The following is a 21,056-nucleotide window of genomic DNA, read 5'->3' on the forward strand; positions in this document are numbered from 1 at the left end:
CTGGGTATTACAGGAGGTTCATTAAGAACTATGGCTCCATTGCAGCCCCTCTTAATGACCTCACATTCAAGAAAATGCCTAAAATGGTATTATGGACAGCAAACTGTCAGAAAGCTTTTGAGGAGCTGAAGCAGGCCATGTGCTCTGCACCTGTCCTGAAAAGCCCTTGTTACTCTAAAAAATTCTATGTCCAAACTGATGCATCTGAATTAGGAGTAGGGGCAGTCCTATCACAACTTAATTCTGAGGGCCAGGATCAACCTGTTGCTTTTATTAGTAGGAGGTTGACCCCTAGAGAAAAGCGTTGGTCTGCCATAGAGAGGGAGGCCTTTGCTGTGGTCTGGGCTCTGAAGAAGTTGAGGCCATACCTGTTTGGCACTCACTTCATTGTTCAGACAGACCACAAACCTCTACTTTGGCTAAAACAAATGAAAGGTGAAAATCCTAAATTGTTGAGGTGGTCCATCTCCCTACAGGGAATGGACTATACAGGGGAACATAGACCTGGGAGTAGCCACTCCAATGCAGATGGACTCTCCAGATATTTCCACTTAGACAATGAAGACTCATCAGGTCATGGCTAGTCTTATTGTCCTTCATTTGGGGGGGGGGGTTGTGTAGGAAAGTACCATCTTGCCTGGCATGTTACCCCCATTTTTCACTGTATATATGTTGTTTTAGTTGTATGTGTCACTGGGACCCTGTTCACCAGGGCCCCAGTGCTCATAAGTGTGCCTGAATGTGTTACCTGTGTAGTGACTAACTGTCTCACTGAGGCTCTGCTAACCAGAACCTCAGTGGTTATGCTCTCTCATTTCTTTCCAAATTGTCACTAACAGGCTAGTGACCAATTTTACCAATTTACATTGGCTTACTGGAACACCCTTATAATTCCCTAGTATATGGTACTGAGGTACCCAGGGTATTGGGGTTCCAGGAGATCCCTATGAGCTGCAGCATTTCTTTTGCCACCCATAGGGAGCTCTGACAATTCTTACACAGGCCTGCCACTGCAGCCTGAGTGAAATAACGTCCACGTTATTTCACAGCTATTTTACACTGCACTTAAGTAACTTATAAGTCACCTATATGTCTAACCTTTACCTGGTAAAGGTTAGGTGCAAAGTTACTTAGCTACAGTGGTCTGTAGCACAGACCCTGGTACTGCCAAACTGCCTTTCCTGGGGTTTCACTGCAGCTGCTGCTGCTGCCAACCCCTCAGACAGGCATCTGCCCTCCTGGGGTCCAGCCAGGCTTGGCCCAGGATGGCAGAACAAAGAACTTCCTCTGAGAGAGGGTGTTACACCCTCTCCCTTTTGGAAAATGGTGTGAAGGCAGGGGAGGAGTAGCCTCCCCCAGCCTCTGGAAATGCTTTCTTGGGCACAGATGTGCCCAATTCCGCATAAGCCAGTCTACACCGGTTCAGGGGACCCCTTAGCCCTGCTCTGGCGCGAAACTGGACAAAGGAAAGGGGAGTGACCACTCCCCTGACCTGCACCTCCCCTGGGAGGTGTCCAGAGCTCCTCCAGTGTGCTCCAGACCTCTGCCATCTTGGAAACAGAGGTCCTGCTGGCACACTGGACTGCTCTGAGTGGCCAGTGCCACCAGGTGACGTCAGAGACTCCTTCTGATAGGCTCCTTCAGGTGTTGCTAGCCTATCCTCTCTCCTAGGTAGCCAAACCCTCTTTTCTGGCTATTTAGGGTCTCTGTCTCTGGGGAAACTTTAGATAACGAATGCAAGAGCTCATCCGAGTTCCTCTGCATCTCTCTCTTCACCTTCTGCCAAGGAATCGACTGCTGACCGCGCTGGAAGCCTGCAAAACTGCAACATAGTAGCTAAGACGACTACTGCAACTCTGTAACGCTGATCCTGCCGCCTTCTCGACTGTTTTCCTGGTGGTGCATGATGTGGGGGTAGTCTGCCTCCTCTCTGCACTAGAAGCTCCGAAGAAATCTCCCGTGGGTCGACGGAATCTTCCCCCTGCAACAGCAGGCACCAAAAAGCTGCATTACCGGTCCCTTGGGTCTCCTCTCAACACGACGAGCGAGGTCCCTCGAATCCAGCAACTCTGTCCAAGTGACTCCCACAGTCCAGTGACTCTTCAGTCCAAGTTTGGTGGAGGTAAGTCCTTGCCTCACCTCGCTAGACTGCATTGCTGGGAACCGCGACTTTTGCAGCTACTCCGGCCCCTGTGCACTTCCGGCGGAAATCCTTTGTGCACAGCCAAGCCTGGGTCCACGGCACTCTAACCTGCATTGCACGACTTTCTAAGTTGGTCTCCGGCGACGTGGGACTCCTTTGTGTAACTTCGGGTGAGCACCGTTTCACGCATCCTCGTAGTGCCTGTTTCTGGCACTTCTCCGGGTGCTACCTGCTGCTAAGAGGGCTCCTTGTCTTGCTCGACATCCCCTCTGTCTCCTGGTCCAATTTGCGACCTCCTGGTCCCTCCTGGGCCACAGCAGCATCCAAAAACGCTAACCGCACGATTTGCAGCTAGCAAGGCTTGTTGGCGTTCTTTCGTCGGGGAAACACTTCTGCACGACTCTCCACGGCGAGAGGGATCCGTCCACCAAAGGGGAAGTCTCTAGCCCTTTTCGTTCCTGCAGAAACCTCAGCTTCTTCTGTCCAGTAGAAGCTTCTTTGCACCCACAGCTGGCATTTCCTGGGCATATGCCCATCTCCGACTTGCTTGTGACTTTTGGACTTGGTCCCCTTGTTCCACAGGTACCCTAGATTGGAAATCCATCGTTGTTGCATTGTTGGTTTGTGTCTTTCCTGCATTATTCCTCTATCACAACTTCTTTGTCCTTGGGGGAACTTTAGTGTACTTTGCACTCACTTTTCAGGGTCTTGCGGAGGGCTATTTTTCTAACCCTCACTATTTTCTAATACTCCCAGCGACCCTCTACAAGGTCACATAGGTTTGGGGTCCATTCGTGGTTCGCATTCCACTTTTGCAGTATATGGTTTGTGTTGCCCCTATCCCTATGTGTCCCATTGCATCCTATTGTAACTATACATTGTTTGCACTGTTTCCTAAGACTATACTGCATATTTTTGGTATTGTGTATATATATCTTGTGTATATTTCTTATCCTCTCACTGAGGGTACACTCTGAGATACTTTGGCATATTGTCATAAAAATAAAGTACCTTTATTTTTAGTATAACTGTGTATTGTGTTTTCTTATGATATTGTGCATATGACACTAAGTGGTTCTGTAGGAGCTTTACTCGTCTCCTAGTTCAGCCTAAGCTGCTCTGCTAAGCTACCATTATCTATCAGCCTATGCTGCTAGACACCCTATACACTAATAAGGGATAACTGGGCCTGGTGCAAGGTGCAAGTACCCCTTGGTACTCACTACAAGCCAGTCCAGCCTCCTACATAGGGGCAACACAAACCATATACTCCAAAAGTTGAATGCGAACCACGAATGGATGCCAAACCTATGTGAGCTTGTAGAGGGTCGCTGGGACTGTGAGGGAACAGTGAGGGTTAGAAAAATAGCTCACCCCAAGACCCTGAAAAGTAGGTGTAAAGTGCACCTATAACCCCCAGAGAGCACAGAAGTTGTGATAGGGGGTTTCTGCAAGGAAGACCAACATCAGCAAAGCAACAACAGTGGATTTACGGACCTGAGTACCTGTGAAACAATGGGACCAAGTCCAAGAGTCGCGACGATGTTGAGAGTGGTCAGATGCCCAGGAAAATGCCAGCTGAGGGTGCAAAGAAGCTGCCACCGGATGGAAGAAGCTTTGTGTTCTGCAAGAACAAAGAGGACTAGGAACTTCCACCGCAAACTAGCTTTGCTAGCTGCAAGGGTCGCGGTTAGGGTTTTTGGATGCTGCTGTGGCCCAGGAGGGACCAGGATGTCGCCACTTGGATGAGGAGACAGAGGGGGCGCCCAGCAGGTCAGGGAGCCCTAACAGAAGCAGGCAGCACCCGCAGAAGTACCGGAACAGGCACTTAGAAGAGGAGTGAACCGGAGTCCACCCGAAGTCACAAAAGGGAGTCCCACAACGCCAGAGGACAACTCAGAAGGTTGTGCACTGCAGGTTAGAGTGTCGGGGACCCAGGCTTGGCTGTGCACAAAGGAAATCCTGGAAGAGTGCACAGGAGCCGGAGCAGCTACAAATCACGCGGTACCCAGCAATGCAGTCTAGTGTGGGGAGTCAAGGACTTATCTCCACCAAACTTGGACTGAAGAGTCACTGGACTGTGGGAGTCATTTGGACAGAGTTGCTGAGTTCCAGGGACCACGCTTGTCGTGCTGAGAGGGGACCCAGAGGACCGGTGATGCAGTCTTTTGTTGCCTGCGGTTGCAGGGGGAAGTTTCTGTCGACCCACGGGAGATTTCTTCGGAGCTGCTGGTGCAAGAAGGAGGCAGGCTACCCCCAGAGCATGCACCACCAGGAAACAGGCGAGAAAGCCAGGAGGATGAAGCGATACAAGGTTGCAGTAGTCGTCTTTGCTACTTTGTTGCGGTTTTGCAGGCGTCCTTAGCAGTCAGCGGTTGATCCTTTGGCAGAAGGTGAAGAGAGAGATGCAGAGGAACTCTGATGAGCACTCGTTATCTGAAGAATTCCCCAAAGCAGAGACCCTAAATAGCCAGAAAAGGAGGTTTGGCTACCTAGGAAGGAGGATAGGCTAGTAACACAGGTAAGAGCCTATCAGAAGGAGTCTCTGACGTCACCTGCTGGCATTGGCCACTCAGAGCAGTCCAGTGTGCCAACACACCTCTGAATCCAAGATGGCAGAGGTCTGGGGCACGCTAGAGGAGCTCTGGACACCTCCCCTGGGAGGTGCAGGTCAGGGGAGTGGTCACTCCCCTTTCCCTTGTCCAGTTTCGCGCCAGAGCAGGGCTGAGGGATCCCTGAACCGGTGTAGACTGGCTTATGCAGAGATAGGCACCATCTGTGCCCATCAAAGCATTTCCAGAGGCTGGAGGAGGCTACTCCTCCCCAGCCCTGACACCTTTTTCCAAAGGGAGAGGGTGTAACACCCTCTCTCTGAGGAAGTCCTTTGTTCTGGTGGCTTCCTGGGCCAGGCCTGGCTGGACCCCAGGAGGGCAGAAACCTGTCTGAGGGGTTGGCAGCAGCAGTGAAACCCCGGGAAAGGTAGTTTGCAGTACCCAGGTCTGTGCTAGAGACTCGGGGGATAATGGAATTGTCTCCCCAATGCCAGAATGGCATTGGGGTGACAATTCCATGATCTTAGACATGTTACATGGCCATGTTCGGAGTTACCATTGTGACGCTATACATAGGTAGTGACCTATGTATAGTGCACGCGTAAAATGGTGTCCCCGCACTCACAAAGTCCAGGGAATCTGCCCTGAACGATGTGGGGGCACCTTGGGTAGTGCCCTCCCTATTGGTGGCAAAAGAAATGCTGCGGCCCATAGGGATCTCCTGGAACCCCAATACCCTGGGTACCTCAGTACCATATACTAGGGAATTATAAAGGTGTTCCAGTATGCCAATGTGAATTGGTGAAATTGGTCACTAGTCTGTTAGTGACAATTTAGAAAGCGGAGAGAGCATAACCACTGAGGTTCTGGTTAGCAGAGCCTCAGTGAGACAGTTAGTCATTACACAGGGAACACATACAGGGCACACTTATGAGCACTGGGGCCCTGGCTGGCAGGGTCCCAGTGACACATACACAAAAACAACATATATACAGTGAAATATGGGGGTAACATGCCAGGCAAGATGGTACTTTCCTACACAAAGGATCTCCTGGAACCCCAATGCCCTGGGAACCTAGGTACCATATAGGAGGGACTTATAAGGGGGGTCCAGTGTGCCAATTGAAATTGGTAAATGAAGTCACTAGCCTATCCCAGTGAGGCCAGCAAAAACATACTGGCATACAGGCAAAATTGGGGGAAACGTGTCAAGAAAGATGGTACTTTCCTACAATCTCGAATGAAGGGGGGAGTGTCTGTTGTTTTTTTCATATTATTTTAATTTTAATTAGGAAAGCAGAGGATGTATGTTAAAGACTTGCAGCAATATTGGTGGAAAATGAATAAATTACATTATTTTAAACAGTTCTAGTTTGAATAAATCTGAGAAGAATAGTACCGAGGTAACAAAAGTAAAGTGTGAAACAAGGTAGAGCTCATGTGTCATAGGCAGGAAGACAGTGGTCAGAACAGAGAGAATAGTTGTCTTTTCTGCGATTACTTTCTGTATCTTTGAGGAATTCCTGTTCTCTGCAGTCTCTGGGTAGAACTGTCATTTACTCTTGAAGAAACAAAAGTCACGTAAAAATAAAGGGATAGGCTGACGGGTGGATGCATGCTTAATTGGTGCTGGAACGACCCAGAATTTATTTCCACATAATATTTAGTTATCCTCCCAAACGAAGAAATAAAGACTAAATGTCCACGCCTTGCTTTGCCTCACCTGGGGGAATTCACTTTTACTGACTGATAGAAGGCATCACTGCTCATGCCCATCCAATCCTCGCCCTCTTGATTGTTGGCTTCTTTGCTGTTATCATACATGTGTCTCTTCAGTTCCCTATTGACATCTCTGTGGGGATGGGGCCGTGTGTCACATGTAGGGTAGCCCTGTAACCCAATTAACTCCAAACATGCATCTACTCATTTCTTTCATTTGAAGAAAAATATTGTCACGTAGTGGCTTTGTCCAAGGAAGCAAGCATAGACCACAGCTCCAAAAACGCACGTATTTGTTAACTACTAAGGCAGGAGCCAGGTACTTTCAAAGAATTAAACACTTATTGGACTGTTTAACAACAAAGTAGATAGAAATCGTTAATTAATTCATTACAACCAACACCAAACAGTCGAAAACAGGAAATGCCGTGTGAAGAATGTTGTAAAGAATGTTAAATCTGTTTACAGTGCATTATTGGTGGCTCCACAAAAGGCACAACCAGCAATAATATTTGAAACACTCGCTGTCCTCCTTTTGGGTGACTCCAAAAGGATGTGGCTAAGGAATGCTTTGCTGCAACCTTTCAAAACGTATGAAAGGTTATATATCGAAAGAATACATTCCTGCATAGAACTTCACATTATCATTCAAGCGTCTTGGCCCAGTGCAAAGTGGAATACCGCACAACCCAGCAATGCCCTCCAAGGGAGTATGGTGCACTTGAGCAAGCCCATCAAGCAATAACCACCCTTAGGATATGGAAACAGCATCGACTGAATCACCTTCCTGGAAGAAATGGTGGGTTAAGGAGAGCATGGTGCATCAAGGGAGGGTCAGCTCATCTTGTGCAGTTTTTATATTGCTTATCAATACAGAACTTGCAATGACTATTTTCTTAGAAGAGATTTCTGCATACTGTCTGCCACCACAATGCACTCCATTGTAAAATGCTCTTAACCAATGCAAGTGCAAAGTTCATAATAATAATCTCACTGCACAGATCTGTACAGTTCTTTACAAACTTTAATGTTTTTGAAAAAGAAAGGAAGAAAGGCGAACCAGGGAAAATCGACTTTTGATCCAGGGCTCACACAGTAGTAACAAGAGGTTCTATGATAAACATTGGCTTTTCTTGTCATTCATCGAAAAATTACAATTGTGAAGGTCTGTTGTAGGCAATAAACAAACAATTGGCCAATGTGCATAGTTGCTTTAAACAATAACCATAGATACAGGGATTTTAGTGGACTGAATCTGGCAGTGAGTCTTCAGACAGTTGATCAATGGAGCCAGCCTGTAGTCATGCAGGGTGCCAGTCCAGTTGCCTAATGTAGATTCAGGTAGCTTGTCTAGTTTATTTTGCAGTCACCACATAAAGGTAAATCAAAATTCAGGCAGTTACCTTTTTTTTTTTTTAATTTGGAAAAGAAAGAGAGATAATTACATTCATACATCATTTGCCGATAAACATACAGTTCACAAAAAAAAAAAAAAATATGATTACATATTCCCATTAACCTGGAAAGGAGCACATTTCCCATTTATCATCAAGATAAAACCTTAGATTGAGCCTTCGTTAATTGGCCAAAAGCTCAGCCAGTTACTTATAGATCATATTGGACTGTTATTCTCCACATGGTGTTACTTTATCCAGTTACAGTGGCTTTTGATTGCCCAGTGTCTCATATGCCCACACTGTTTGTATAAAGAGATCAGATATGTGACCTGGGGTCTCATCTTTTATTCTGGCTTGTCTTTACCCCATGACAGCTCGGAGAGCGTGCCCAGGGTGGCACTGAAGATAGTGACTCCCATCATCATCACTGTGTTTGTCTTGGCACTTTATCTCCATGCCCAGCAGGTGGAATCCACAGCGAGGCTGGACTTTCTTTGGAAACTTCAGGTACTGTGAGATTCACTCATGTAATACACGCATCACGTTTTCTTCTAAGGGTGTAAAATAATTTTAAAAAATCTAAATGTATCTCAAATACACTGTGGGAATTTAACTATAACAAACAATTTATCCGATGCAAGCATTGGCAAACACAAAAGGTTGGGATTAAATTTGATGAGGCGTACAAACAGATGTGCACAAATTTAGTTTCCACATAATAACATATTAAAGTCAGACCTGACTTTGTGATGCTTGCTGTTGGAGTAGTCTCGGTGTGTAGATGTTTAATTGGTATTGTTGGTAATGTAAATTATAGCGGTATTTGTATTGTTGTCGTGGTAGTGTTTGCGGTGGAATATTTGGGATATTGGTGGTGGTGATATTTGTGGCATTGGTGCCATTAGGGTGGTGGGCTTGATGGCCAATTACAGCCACGATATGCACCAACAGAAATCTTGTAACTGGGCCAAAACAGTATTTGCACCAGATTTCAAATTACAAGTTGAGAACAAATTGTTTCTCAGTCTGAGGTATTTGGCCCCTGATAATTTGTTGGTAGTAATAGGAATTTGTGTGTCCAAAGCAGTACAGAAAGTGAAATAGTGTGCTTTTAAAAAAGTTTCAAAGACAATTCCTTCACCATATTACTTTTCCCGGTGGAAAAAAACTCGATATCTGGCAGTAAAACCATTCTGCAAAATACCATGGCAGATGTTAACAATATCTACCTGGTCAAGTTTTAGTCATTTCTAGCGCTGCACTCATAAAGGAGCAGTTAAAATGAGAAGTGGTTTCACATATTTTTTGATAAAATTATTATGCAGCAATGTTTTCACAGGAAACTTGCAATTTCGACAGATTTAGGCATCCGATACAACGTTTTACACCTCTCTGTGAACATCCTTGCTTCTCTAAGCTGCCAAGCCGAAGTGTAAGGTTAAAAAGTTCACCTTGCTCTGTATTTGGGCACATCTTGGAGGTCAGTCATCTGCTTCAGGTGTTAAGTAGTATCATCCCCTGAGTGCTTATTGGCCAAAGCCTAAATGCATATTAGAAAAACCTATTTTTTACATCCCACAAATAATCAATTATTCTCCGCACGGAATTTTGTGAAATCAAAATAGCCATGTTTACAATTTCTGTGCATCGATCATTCATTAAGCTTTCTTTCCATCAACAGATGACTGGTACTTTTAAGAGAGTTTCATATCAAAATGCTGCAAATAGGTGCTCTGGATAGCTCCAGAAAAAGGCTAGTTCAGAATTTCTCCCAGTTTTATGATGCGCTAAAGGGAAGCAATTTAATGTCTGACACTTCTCAATGTGGTCGTTGTCAATTTCGTCGACAGACTGGTGGAAAATTACATTAATTTAAGCAGTATATGCGCACACTGGGCAATTTGGCCTTGTAGATTGTTACATGCTGGTGGGTCTCTTCACAACACCAATATTGCTTTATTCATGTAAACCTTAGTATCAGCAGCTTGTGCGCTGCTGCAGATAACGCAGGGAATAGGAGAATAGAATGTTAGCATGCTTACTCTAGTGTCATCTTGTTTAAATATAATTATTTAAAGAAAAACTATCGATTTTTGTTTTGTTTTAGCCACATGAGTTGTATGTCACGCATCTATAAGAATTAACCTCAGTAGCCAGGTATTTGAACTTTTTAAGGCTGTTTACAGTGATAGTTGTCACTTCTATGTACATTCTAGATTGTATTATGCCAACTAGAGTGAGCTCATTCTTGGAAACATAGGGCATGAGGGGAAAGGAATAAGGATGAGATGTGGGCAGAGAAATGCCATTTTCACTACCAATGCCCTAAGTACGAGGACACCACCTCCACTGAGCCAGGGCCTAATTTCTGACCTGTTGCATAGCAGGGGGTATTGAATTGGGCCCCCTGTGCAGCAGTAGCACACTGATAAAAAGTTAAGAACTTCCTTGAGTATTCACAGCTATAAACTGCATGAACATCAGTTGAGGGTGTAAAGTGCCTGTTGACATGTGGTAACCTTCACTGCTCTACCGCTAGGAATTGAATTGTCTGCGAGGAATTTCGTTCTGCTATGTATTAAGACAAGTTGAGCCATAACCACCCTGACTGTATTTTCCCATTAAAACAGGCTACAGAAGAAAAGGAGGAAATGGAGGAGCTGCAGGCTTATAATAGACGGCTCTTACACAACATCTTGCCAAAGGACGTGGCAGCTCACTTCCTAGCACGAGAGAGACGTAATGATGAACTCTATTACCAGTCTTGCGAATGTGTAGCAGTTATGTTTGCATCCATAAGTAATTTCTCTGAGTTTTATGTGGAGCTTGAGGCAAACAATGAAGGCGTGGAATGCTTACGTCTCCTTAATGAGATAATTGCAGACTTTGATGAGGTAAGTGAGTTACTGAGTGGTCTCAGTTGTTCCATTATTCACCTTCTGAAGATCTGTTTGGGAACTTTAGGTCATGGCATTGTTTTCAAAATTACTGTATAAAATGGGGTAGAATCATCTAGTTGTTACCATTTAACTTTCTATCTGAATTCTCTATAATATCTATTTTATCTCTGTCAAGATCTTTTTATTGTGATTCTTCTTCTTCAGCTTTATTTCGGCAAAACAATACCATAAAAGCATACTGACAAAATTCTTACATTTCTAAAAGAGAACGAAAGCACTTTTGAAAAAGACGATAAAATCAGATCAAGACCAGAACTCCCTCAGGGCCATACAATACAAATAGGCAAGTTGTGGATATGAGTGTTATAAAAGTAAACAATTGATCGATAAAAACACTATAAAAATATACATGCACATCATCATACAAAACACCATATAAATATTATAAAATACCGATAAATATAAATCTTTATACAAAAACAGTTAAGATTGCTATCTCACTAATAGTAGCAATAACTATGTACTAGCACAAATAGTGACCATTATAAAAATAGGGTACATGCTTTTTGGAAGAATAATTGCCTCTAGCATGTCAAAATGCCTCTAAAAATCTTGGCAATGTGCATACCGTCATCACATTAGGGGTTGTTTAGCTAATTTTTGAGGGGTGATTGACAGTCCCTAGGACCCAACGTATTCTTTCTTCCATGCGTGCCTATATTCATTTAGAAGCCATAAAAGGGTACAAACAGGTGATATAAAAGGCACATTATTCCAACAGCAACTAATATTCACTTAACTACTAGAAAACAAGTTATCAGATGTTGGTCTTAAAGACAATGAATAAGAATCAAGTACAATATTTAATTTATAAAACCCATAAAATTTACCTCCCGTGCCATCAGGCACTTATTTGCTTAGGTAAGGGGGGAATTTCTAAAATAAGAGTAGATAAGTAACTGGAACCAAGAACTAGTTCCATAGGTGTCAATGACCATTCTAGATATCTTAAGAAACCTCCCAATGACTACGGTCCTTATGCCAGGGAAAAAAAAAAAAAAAAAAAATATATTATGATTCGAGTACTTCCCGGGCACTATCGATATCCCCTGGGCTAAATATATCCTTGGCTGAATGTATATCCCAAGGCCATTGGATTACAAAAGGTGGCTCCCAATTATCAATTTGGGGACCGTGGATTGACTATGGAAGTTATGCCTGAGTTAAAGCGCCTATAACCTCAGGCCCACCTTGTCTCTAATGAATGAGATTGCAAGTAGAAACCGGCTTAGACCAAGAACAACATATGGTATCGTGCTGGATCTCAAGAATCTTGCAGCTTCATTGCAGTTCCTGATTCCAACGTTCCTGCAGATAGGTCGGATCCATTTCCTCCTTGGTTTTTCGTAAGCAATGCAGTTTAAAAGAACATGATCCATTGTTTCTGGAGTCTCCGTATTACACAGCTCACAGGTTGCCTCATGATTACTCCCATTCAGGAGGCCCCATTTAAAGGTAAAGGCCTTAACCTGGAGAATCCCATATCGAAGCTTCATATATAAAACTTTTGCTCGTCTAGGTTGGATAGTATCTATCCATTCCTCAGCACTCGGTAGTGGTTTGAAATCCAGGAAACTTAAGGTTAGTCTGCCAAGATCCTTGCTATAGAAAGGGCTATTAAGGGTGAAGTCCCAAAATACTTGCTTTAGTCTGATCTTGGATTGAGTTGTGAGTGTATGCGGTTCATCCCAATAGAATTTCAGCCCTAGATTGTAAAAGCATTGCCTGATATAGTGAAGCCACGGGAGGGAGATGGCCTTATCCAAACTCATGATCTCAGTTAGTGCTTGCCTGTATTGGAACAATTCAGGGGTTGTCCAAAGTCTACACCAGTAAAGCAGGGGCCTCAGGGCTGCCAATTTGCCTATTTGTTTCATGTTAATGTCATAGGCTAAAGGGATCAACGGAGTAGATGGAGGGAGACCCAGTACCCCCCTCATAAAATTATTTTCCTGAGTAACCAATGGGGTTAATTTTCAGCGCCATAAAGAGCAGCGGCCTGTGCTTTGCACCTATAGATCTCAAATACTGGTGACACAATGTCCGACCTTGAGCATTTGTAATTTTTACTAATTGCCATGGAGCTATGAGTTAAGGAGATAGCAGCTTTATTGATGTGCGGTGCCCATGACAATTTGGCATCAAGCAATATCCCTAGGTAGTTGACATTTTTTACTCGTTCCAGTGCCTGCCCTCTAATCCGAATGTTCCTCTTAAGTGCTTTATGGGGGTTAACAGTCAGGTATTTGGTCTTATTTGTATTTATTTCTAATCCCTTCAAGCTGCAATACTCACTGAATTTATCTAATAGAGATTGCAAGGCCATAGGAGTTTGAGATAATAGAATAGTATTGTAGGAGGCTGGACTGGCTTGTAGTGAGTACCAAGGGGTACTTGCACCTTGCACCAGCCCCAGTTATCCCTTATTAGTGTATAGGGTGTCTAGCAGCTTAGGCTGATAGATAATGGTAGCTTAGCAGAGCAGTTTAGGCTGAACTAGGAGACGTGTGAAGCTACTACAGTACCACTTAGTGTCATATGCACAATATCATAAGAAAACACAATACACAGTTATACTAAAAATAAAGGTACTTTATTTTTATGACAATATGCCAAAGTATCTTAGAGTGTACCCTCAGTGAGAGGATAGGAAATATACACAAGATATATATACACAATAGCAAAAATATGCAGTATAGTCTTAGAAAACAGTGCAAACAATGTATAGTTACAATAGGATGCAATGGGGAAACATAGGGATAGGGGCAACACAAACCATATACTCCAAAAGTGGAATGCGAACCACGAATGGACCCCAAACCTATGTGACCTTGTAGAGGGTCGCTGGGACTATTAGAAAATAGTGAGAGTTAGAAAAATAACCCTCCCCAAGACCCTGAAAAGTGAGTGCAAAGTGCACTAAAGTTCCCCTAAGGACAAAGAAGTCGTGTTAGAGGAATAATGCAGGAAAGACACAAACCAACAATGCAACAACTGTGGATTTCCAATCTAGGGTACCTGTGGAACAAGGGGACCAAGTCCAAAAGTCACAAGCAAGTCGGAGATGGGCATATGCCCAGGAAATGCCAGCTGCGGGTGCAAAGAAGCTTCGACTGGACAGAAGAAGCTGCGGTTTCTGCAGGAACGAAAAGGGCTAGAGACTTCCCCTTTGGTGGACGGATCCCTCTTGCCGTGGAGAGTCGTGCAGAAGTGTTTTCCCGCCGAAAGAACGCCAACAAGCCTTGCTAGCTGCAAATCGTGCGGTTAGCGTTTTTGGACGCTGCTGTGGCCCTGGAGGGACCAGGAGGTCGCAAATTGGACCAGGAGAGAGAGGGGACGTCGAGCAAGACAAGGAGCCCTCTCAGCAGCAGGTAGCACCCAGAGAACTGCCAGAAACAGGCACTACAAGGATGCGTGAAATGGTGCTCACCCGAAGTCGCACAAAGGAGTCCCACGTCGCCGGAGACCAACTTAGAAAGTCGTGCAATGCAGGTTAGAGTGCCGTGGACTCAGGCTTGGCTGTGCACAAAGGATTTCCGCCGGAAGTGCACAGGGGCCGGAGTAGCTGCAAAAGTCGCGGTTCCCAGCAATGCAGCCCAGCGAGGTGAGGCAAGGACTTACCTCCACCAAACTTGGACTGAAGAGTCACTGGACTGTGGGGGTCACTTGGACAGAGTCGCTGGATTCGAGGGACCTCGCTCGTTGTGCTGAGAGGAGACCCAAGGGACCGGTAATGCAGCTTTTTGGTGCCTGCGGTTGCAGGGGGAAGATTCCGTCGACCCACGGGAGATTTCTTCGGAGCTTCTGGTGCAGAGAGGAGGCAGACTACCCCCACAGCATGCACAAGCAGGAAAACAGTCGAGAAGGCGGCAGGATCAGCGTTACAGAGTTGCAGTAGTCGTCTTTGCTACTATGTTGCAGGTTTGCAGGCTTCCAGCGCGGTCAGCAGTCGATTCCTTATCAGAAGGTGAAGAGAGAGATGCAGAGGAACTCGGCTGAGCTCTTGCATTCGTTATCTAAAGTTTCCCCAGAGACAGAGACCCTAAATAGCCAGAAAAGAGGGTTTGGCTACCTAGGAGAGAGGATAGGCTAGCAACACCTGAAGGAGCCTATCACAAGGAGTCTCTGACGTCACCTGGTGGCACTGGCCACTCAGAGCAGTCCAGTGTGCCAGCAGCACCTCTGTTTCCAAGATGGCAGAGGTCTGGAGCACACTGGAGGAGCTCTGGACACCTCCCAGGGGAGGTGCAGGTCAGGGGAGTGGTCACTCCCCTTTCCTTTGTCCAGTTTCGCACCAGAGCAGGGCTAAGGGGTCCCCTGAACCGGTGTAGACTGGCTTATGCAGAATTGGGCACATCTGTGCCCAAGAAAGCATTTCCAGAGGCTAGGGGAGGCTACTCCTCCCCTGCCTTCACACCATTTTCCAAAGGGAGAGGGTGTAACACCCTCTCTCAGAGGAAGTCCTTTGTTCTGCCATCCTGGGCCAGGCCTGGCTGGACCCCAGGAGGGCAGATGCCTGTCTGAGGGGTTGGCAGCAGCAGCAGCTGCAGTGAAACCCCAGGAAGGGCAGTTTGGCAGTACCAGGGTCTGTGCTACAGACCACTGGGATCATGGGATTGTGCCAACTATGCCAGGATGGCATAGAGGGGGCAATTCCATGATCATAGACATGTTACATGGCCATATTCGGAGTTACCATTGTGAAGCTACATATAGGTAGTGACCTATATGTAGTGCACGCGTGTAATGGTGTCCCCGCACTCACAAAGTTCAGGGAATTGGCTCTGAACAATGTGGGGGCACCTTGGCTAGTGCCAGGGTGCCCTCACACTAAGTAACTTTGCACCTAACCTTTACCAGGTAAAGGTTAGACATATAGGTGACTTATAAGTTACTTAAGTGCAGTGTAAAATGGCTGTGAAATAACGTGGACGTTATTTCACTCAGGCTGCAGTGGCAGGCCTGTGTACGAATTGTCAGAGCTCCCTATGGGTGGCAAAAGAAATGCTGCAGCCCATAGGGATCTCCTGGAACCCCAATACCCTGGGTACCTCAGTACCATATACTAGGGAATTATAAGGGTGTTCCAGTAAGCCAATGTAAATTGGTAAAAATGGTCACTAGCCTGTTAGTGACAATTTGGAAAGAAATGATAGAGCATAACCACTGAGGTTCTGATTAGCAGAGCCTCAGTGAGACAGTTAGTCACTACACAGGTAACACATTCAGGCACACTTATGAGCACTGGGGCCCTGGGTTACCAGGGTCCCAGTGACACATACAACTAAAACAACATATATACAGTGAAAAATGGGGGTAACATGCCAGGCAAGATGGTACTTTCCTACAAGTATCATCTGCAAAAAGGAGGGCGGGGACTGGATCATCGTTCAATCTTGGTGAATCATGGTTGCTTTGTTTCAAATAATGAACCAGATCATTGATGTATAATGAGAAAAGTGTTGGGGCCAGCACACAGCCCTGTCTCACCCCCCTCTTGATAGGTATTGGGTCTGTCAACTCTCCCTTTGGCCCCCACCGAACTTTTGCAAATGTATTTTCATGTAACCTCTCCAGCTGGCCCAGGAGGTTCCCTGGCATGCCCTGTTTTCCTAGTGCTGCCCATAAGGAGTCCCTTGGCACCAGATCAAAGGCTGCACGCAGATCCACAAACGCGATATAGAGGTGACATTTCCTTAGTCTAGTATATTTCCACATTATTGTCAATAGCCTAAAGGCCTGGTCGACTGTACTCGTCTGCTGTCTAAAGCCTGCTTGGTATATAGTCATTATGCTGTTCTCTTCTATCCAGGTACTAATTCTATTCAGGATCTGTCTAGCATACATTTTTTGCATGACATCTATGAGGCTGATTGGTCTATAGTTCCCAGGGTCTTCCCTGGATCCTTTTTTGTAGATTGGAATTATTTCTGCCCCTTTCCATGTCTCTGGGCCTCCCCTTGCTAAAGCGTTACTTAAAAGGTTTAGATAAGGTGCCCAAATTTCTATGTTATGTTTAAACATATCCCCCGGGATCTTATCCAAACCGGGGGCTTTCCCTGGCTTGATTGCTTCAATGGCAATCACCGTCTCTTCCAGACCAAATTGTAACTCGGGTAAAATGCCCCAAGTAGCTAAGGTTTTATGTCTTGAGGAATAGAAATCGAGGGTGGGGGGGTCAGAGTAAAGATGTGTAAAGTAGTTAACCCATGTTTTGGGATCTATATGATGATCTGTGGTAAATATCCCCTCTTTACTGCCATGGGTAACGATTTTCCAGAAGATCCTTGTATCATTGCTTTTTGCTGCTTCCAGAAGGTCTTGCCATTTTTTGTCCTCCCAGTTGCTTTGGGCAGTAGCCAGCGTTTTCTTGTAGCTGGCCCTTTCCTGTTGTACGGCTAATTGTTTTTTTTGCTTTAGTGCCTCTATCAGTACTCTTTTCCTCTCCCTACATTTGGTAGTATACCATGGACTGCTTGGGGTGATTTGGACCTTCTCCTTTTTATGCTTGTTCTGTGGCTGTTTGGTCAGGACGGATCTTAGTGTAATACTCAGTGAATGGTGGATAGCCATAATAGGGATGTCACTAAGATTATTTTCTGCATAAGGCTCCAGGAGATCAGAAAATATGTTATAAATATTTGTCATTGTATCCTGATTGCCTAGTATTGCTGGCCATTTTACAACCCTTCTATTGTTGCTAAGGGTGGGTTGTAACTCCACCTTGTCGTGTTCAGTATATTTCAAGACCAAATCTAGGAGGTGGGCCCTGAGTTCAATTATTAGCGGGTAGTGATCGCTATCCCTTCTTTTATCAATTTTAAAATTCGCTAATCTTCCCCATGTACTTATACTATGCAGAATGTAGTCTATTTTTGAAGTTGAGTTGCCTCTCTGGAAAGTATCCAGATTAAGGCCTCCTTCACCCACTCTGCCATTGCACGCCCTCAGTCCGTGGTTTAATGTAAGGCCCATGAGTTGCAGTGCGGCCACTGTGCCTGGGACAGTTTTTTCTATTGTTAGGTAAGGAATTGCTCTCATTCGATCTTCCTCTTCTGCTAAATGTTCGAATCCAGTTATAGGTTCATAATTACAGTTAAGGTCACCCCCTATCATAATTGTCTCTCCTACTGGGATTTTTTTGAGCAGGTCATCTAGTAGAGTTATTTCAGGAGACTCCAAGTTTGTCCTTCTAGGTCTTATATATACATTGAACAAGTGGGTTATTATCTTATTTTTTTTCCCCCACTACCAACCATAAGATGTCCTCTGACTCAGTAGCCTGCATACATATCTCTACATTTAATGAGATTTTCGCCCATATAACCAACCCCCTAGACGGTCTCCCTCTGGCAGCTGAAGTTGCACTAATAAAGTAGGTTTTATATCCTAATTTAAACGGTGGATCTTTAAGCCACGTCTCTTGAAAGAGACAGACATGATATTGATCAATATAGTCCTGCCATTCTGGGTCTATAAGCTTATTTTTTAAGCCGGCTACATTCCATGAGATCATAGTGATAAGACCCCTTCCGTTTAGGGTCGTAACATTGGAAGTAGGATTCAGATAGGTTGTTGAGTCTTTCTTACTATGCAAAGGCTCCACTACACTCCCTGCCCCTATAGCATGAAAATCATTCCCATCGAGGGGCTCATCTACTGTTGGGTCCCCATTGGGACCCACTTGTGCCTGATCTATCTGGATTAGTCAATCTACTCTTTCAAGATTGGAATCACCATTTCTCTTTTGCAATCCCTCATTGTGATTGTACTTATGCCTCTGGACTCGGAGTTTGGTAATTATTGTGATTCAAATATATACAGGCAAAGGTATTGTTTTCTGACCAAAGTCCTAATATCTTTCTCATGTTTTTCCTGCAGTACAATTCAGTGAGATTTAGCAACCTCTACTTTTAAAGCAATTATATCTCCCTGTCTCACCCGAGAAAGCAACTAGAAATTGAATTTGCTTAGCATGTTGCTCAATATTAAGAATCTAAGTCAGTGGTTCCCAACCTGTGGTCCGGGGACCTCTGGGGGTCCACGAAGCCTCCTCAGGCGTCCTTGACTGCTTAGAAAATTAAACCATTTTAACAGATTAGGTCACCAGCTTTCAGTAATGACTCTCTGGGGGCGGTGCCCGGATTCCAATAATGATTCAGTGGGGGGTCGCCGGGATCCAGTAATAATAATGTGGGGGTCCACAGAAGTCAAAAGATTGGGAACCACTGATCTAAGTCATTAGTGAACTTAGAAAATTGATTTCAATGTCACAAAGATGTTTTAGCGCAGTTATTTATATCTTCCTGAATGAATGTATGATGGAACAATACATACGGGAACCACGCATGCCTTAACAAAGTGGTCGGAGCAAGGACCATGTTTTTCCAAGCATGTCTTTACCACGATTTTTTTGTTTGTATCATGCCACAACCCCACCCACCCTAAGGCCCAAAAGTACCCCACCCCAAATAATTTAACTACCCCAACCCCCCTCCCGCTATAAAAATAAAACTACCCTCACCCCCCACTTATCCTAAAAACAAAACTAGCCCACCCTAAAAACAAAACAACCCAGACCCCCAACTACTGCCCCTAAAAACAAAACTACCACACCCATGCCCATAAAAACATAACTACAGGGACCCCCCGCCCCTAAAACTGAACTACCCCAACATCCCCACCCACCCTGAGCCCTAAAACCTTCCTGACCCCCCACCTGCCATAAAAACAACGACTCCCCCACCAGCACTAAAAACACAACTACCCTGACCCCCACTCCTAAAAACAAAACTACCCCAACCCCCACCCCACGCCTAAAAACAAAACTAGCCCAACCTGCACACCCGCCCTAAAAACAAAACTAACCCGACCCCCCAACCCCTGCCCTTAAAAGCAAAACTACCCGACCCCCAACCCATGCCCCTAAAAACAAAACTACCCTGACCCCCACCCCCTAAAAACTGAACTACCCCGACACCCCGACCTACCCTAGCCCCTAAAACCTTCCCTGACCCTCCCACCTGCCCTATAAACAATGACCCCCCCACCAGCCTTACAAATAAAACTACGCTGACCCCCCCCCCACCCCTCCCTTAAAAACAAAACTACCCCAACTTCAACAAAAAAAAAAAACTAGCTTGATGTAGGAAAGTAGCTTCTTTCTAGCATGGTTACCCCCACTTTTGGCCTGCTTGTGAGTGTGTTTCTACTGTGTCACTGGGATCCTGCTAACCAGGACCCCAGAGCTCATAGATAAAAACCTATATGTCAGTGTGTTTTGCCTGTCTCACTAGGATCCTGCTAGCCAGGACCCCATTGCTCATAGTTTGTGGCCTAATGTGTATGTGTAGGAAAGTACCATCTTGCCTGGCATGTTACCCCCATTTTTCACTGTATATATGTTGTTTTAGTTGTATGTGTCACTGGGACCCTGCCAACCAGGGCCCCAGTGCTCATACGTGTGCCTGAATGTGTTACCTGTGTTATGACTAACTGTCTCACTGAGGCTCTGCTAATCAGAACCTCAGTGGTTATGCTCTCTCATTTCTTTCAAATTGTCACTAACAGGCTAGTGACCAATTTTACCAATTTACATTGGCTTACTGGAACACCCTTATAATTCCCTAGTATATGGTACTGAGGTACCCAGGGTATTGGGGTTCCAGGAGATCCCTATGGGCTGCAGCATTCCTTTTGCCACCCATAGGGAGCTCTGACAATTCTTACACAGGCCTGCCACTGCAGCCTGAGTGAAATAACGTCCACGTTATTTCACAGCCATTTTACACTGCACTTAAGTAACTTATAAGTCACCTATATGTCTAACCTTTACCTGGTAAAGGTTAGGTGCAAAGTTACTTAGTGTGAGGGCACCCTGGCACTAGCCAAGGTGCACCCACATTGTTCAGAGCCAATTCACTGAACTTTGTGAGTGCGGGGACACCATTACACGCGTGCACTACATATAGGTCACTACCTATATGTAGCTTCACAATGGTAACTCCGAATATGGCCATGTAACATGTCTATGATCATGGAATTGCCCCCTCTATACCATCCTGGCATAGTTGGCACAATCCCATGAGCCCAGTGGTCTGTAGCACAGACCCTGGTACTGCCAAACTGCCTTTCCCGGGGTTTCACTGCAGCTGCTGCCAACCCCTCAGACAGGCTTCTGCCCTCCTGGGGTCCAGCCAGGCCTGGCCCAGGATGGCAGAACAAAGGACTTCCTCTGAGAGAGGATGTTACACCCTCTCCCTTTGGAAAATGGTGTGAAGGCAGG

At 45.2% G+C, this 21,056-nt stretch overlaps 1 protein-coding gene across 2 annotated transcripts in view; it reads left to right on the forward strand.

The window, feature by feature from the left end:
* ADCY5 (adenylate cyclase 5) overlaps positions 1-21,056 on the forward strand; it is a 1,737,221-nt gene that overhangs the window by 1,535,155 nt on the left and 181,010 nt on the right. For both annotated transcript variants that reach the window (XM_069224661.1, XM_069224662.1), the window contains 2 exons: positions 8,186-8,318; positions 10,442-10,705. In XM_069224661.1, the coding sequence (XP_069080762.1) occupies positions 8,186-8,318; positions 10,442-10,705 (397 nt within the window). The remainder of the gene's footprint in view (positions 1-8,185; positions 8,319-10,441; positions 10,706-21,056) is intronic.

The sequence above is a fragment of the Pleurodeles waltl genome, chromosome 3_1 (assembly GCF_031143425.1).
Source record: "Pleurodeles waltl isolate 20211129_DDA chromosome 3_1, aPleWal1.hap1.20221129, whole genome shotgun sequence".
Taxonomy (NCBI): domain Eukaryota; kingdom Metazoa; phylum Chordata; class Amphibia; order Caudata; family Salamandridae; genus Pleurodeles; species Pleurodeles waltl.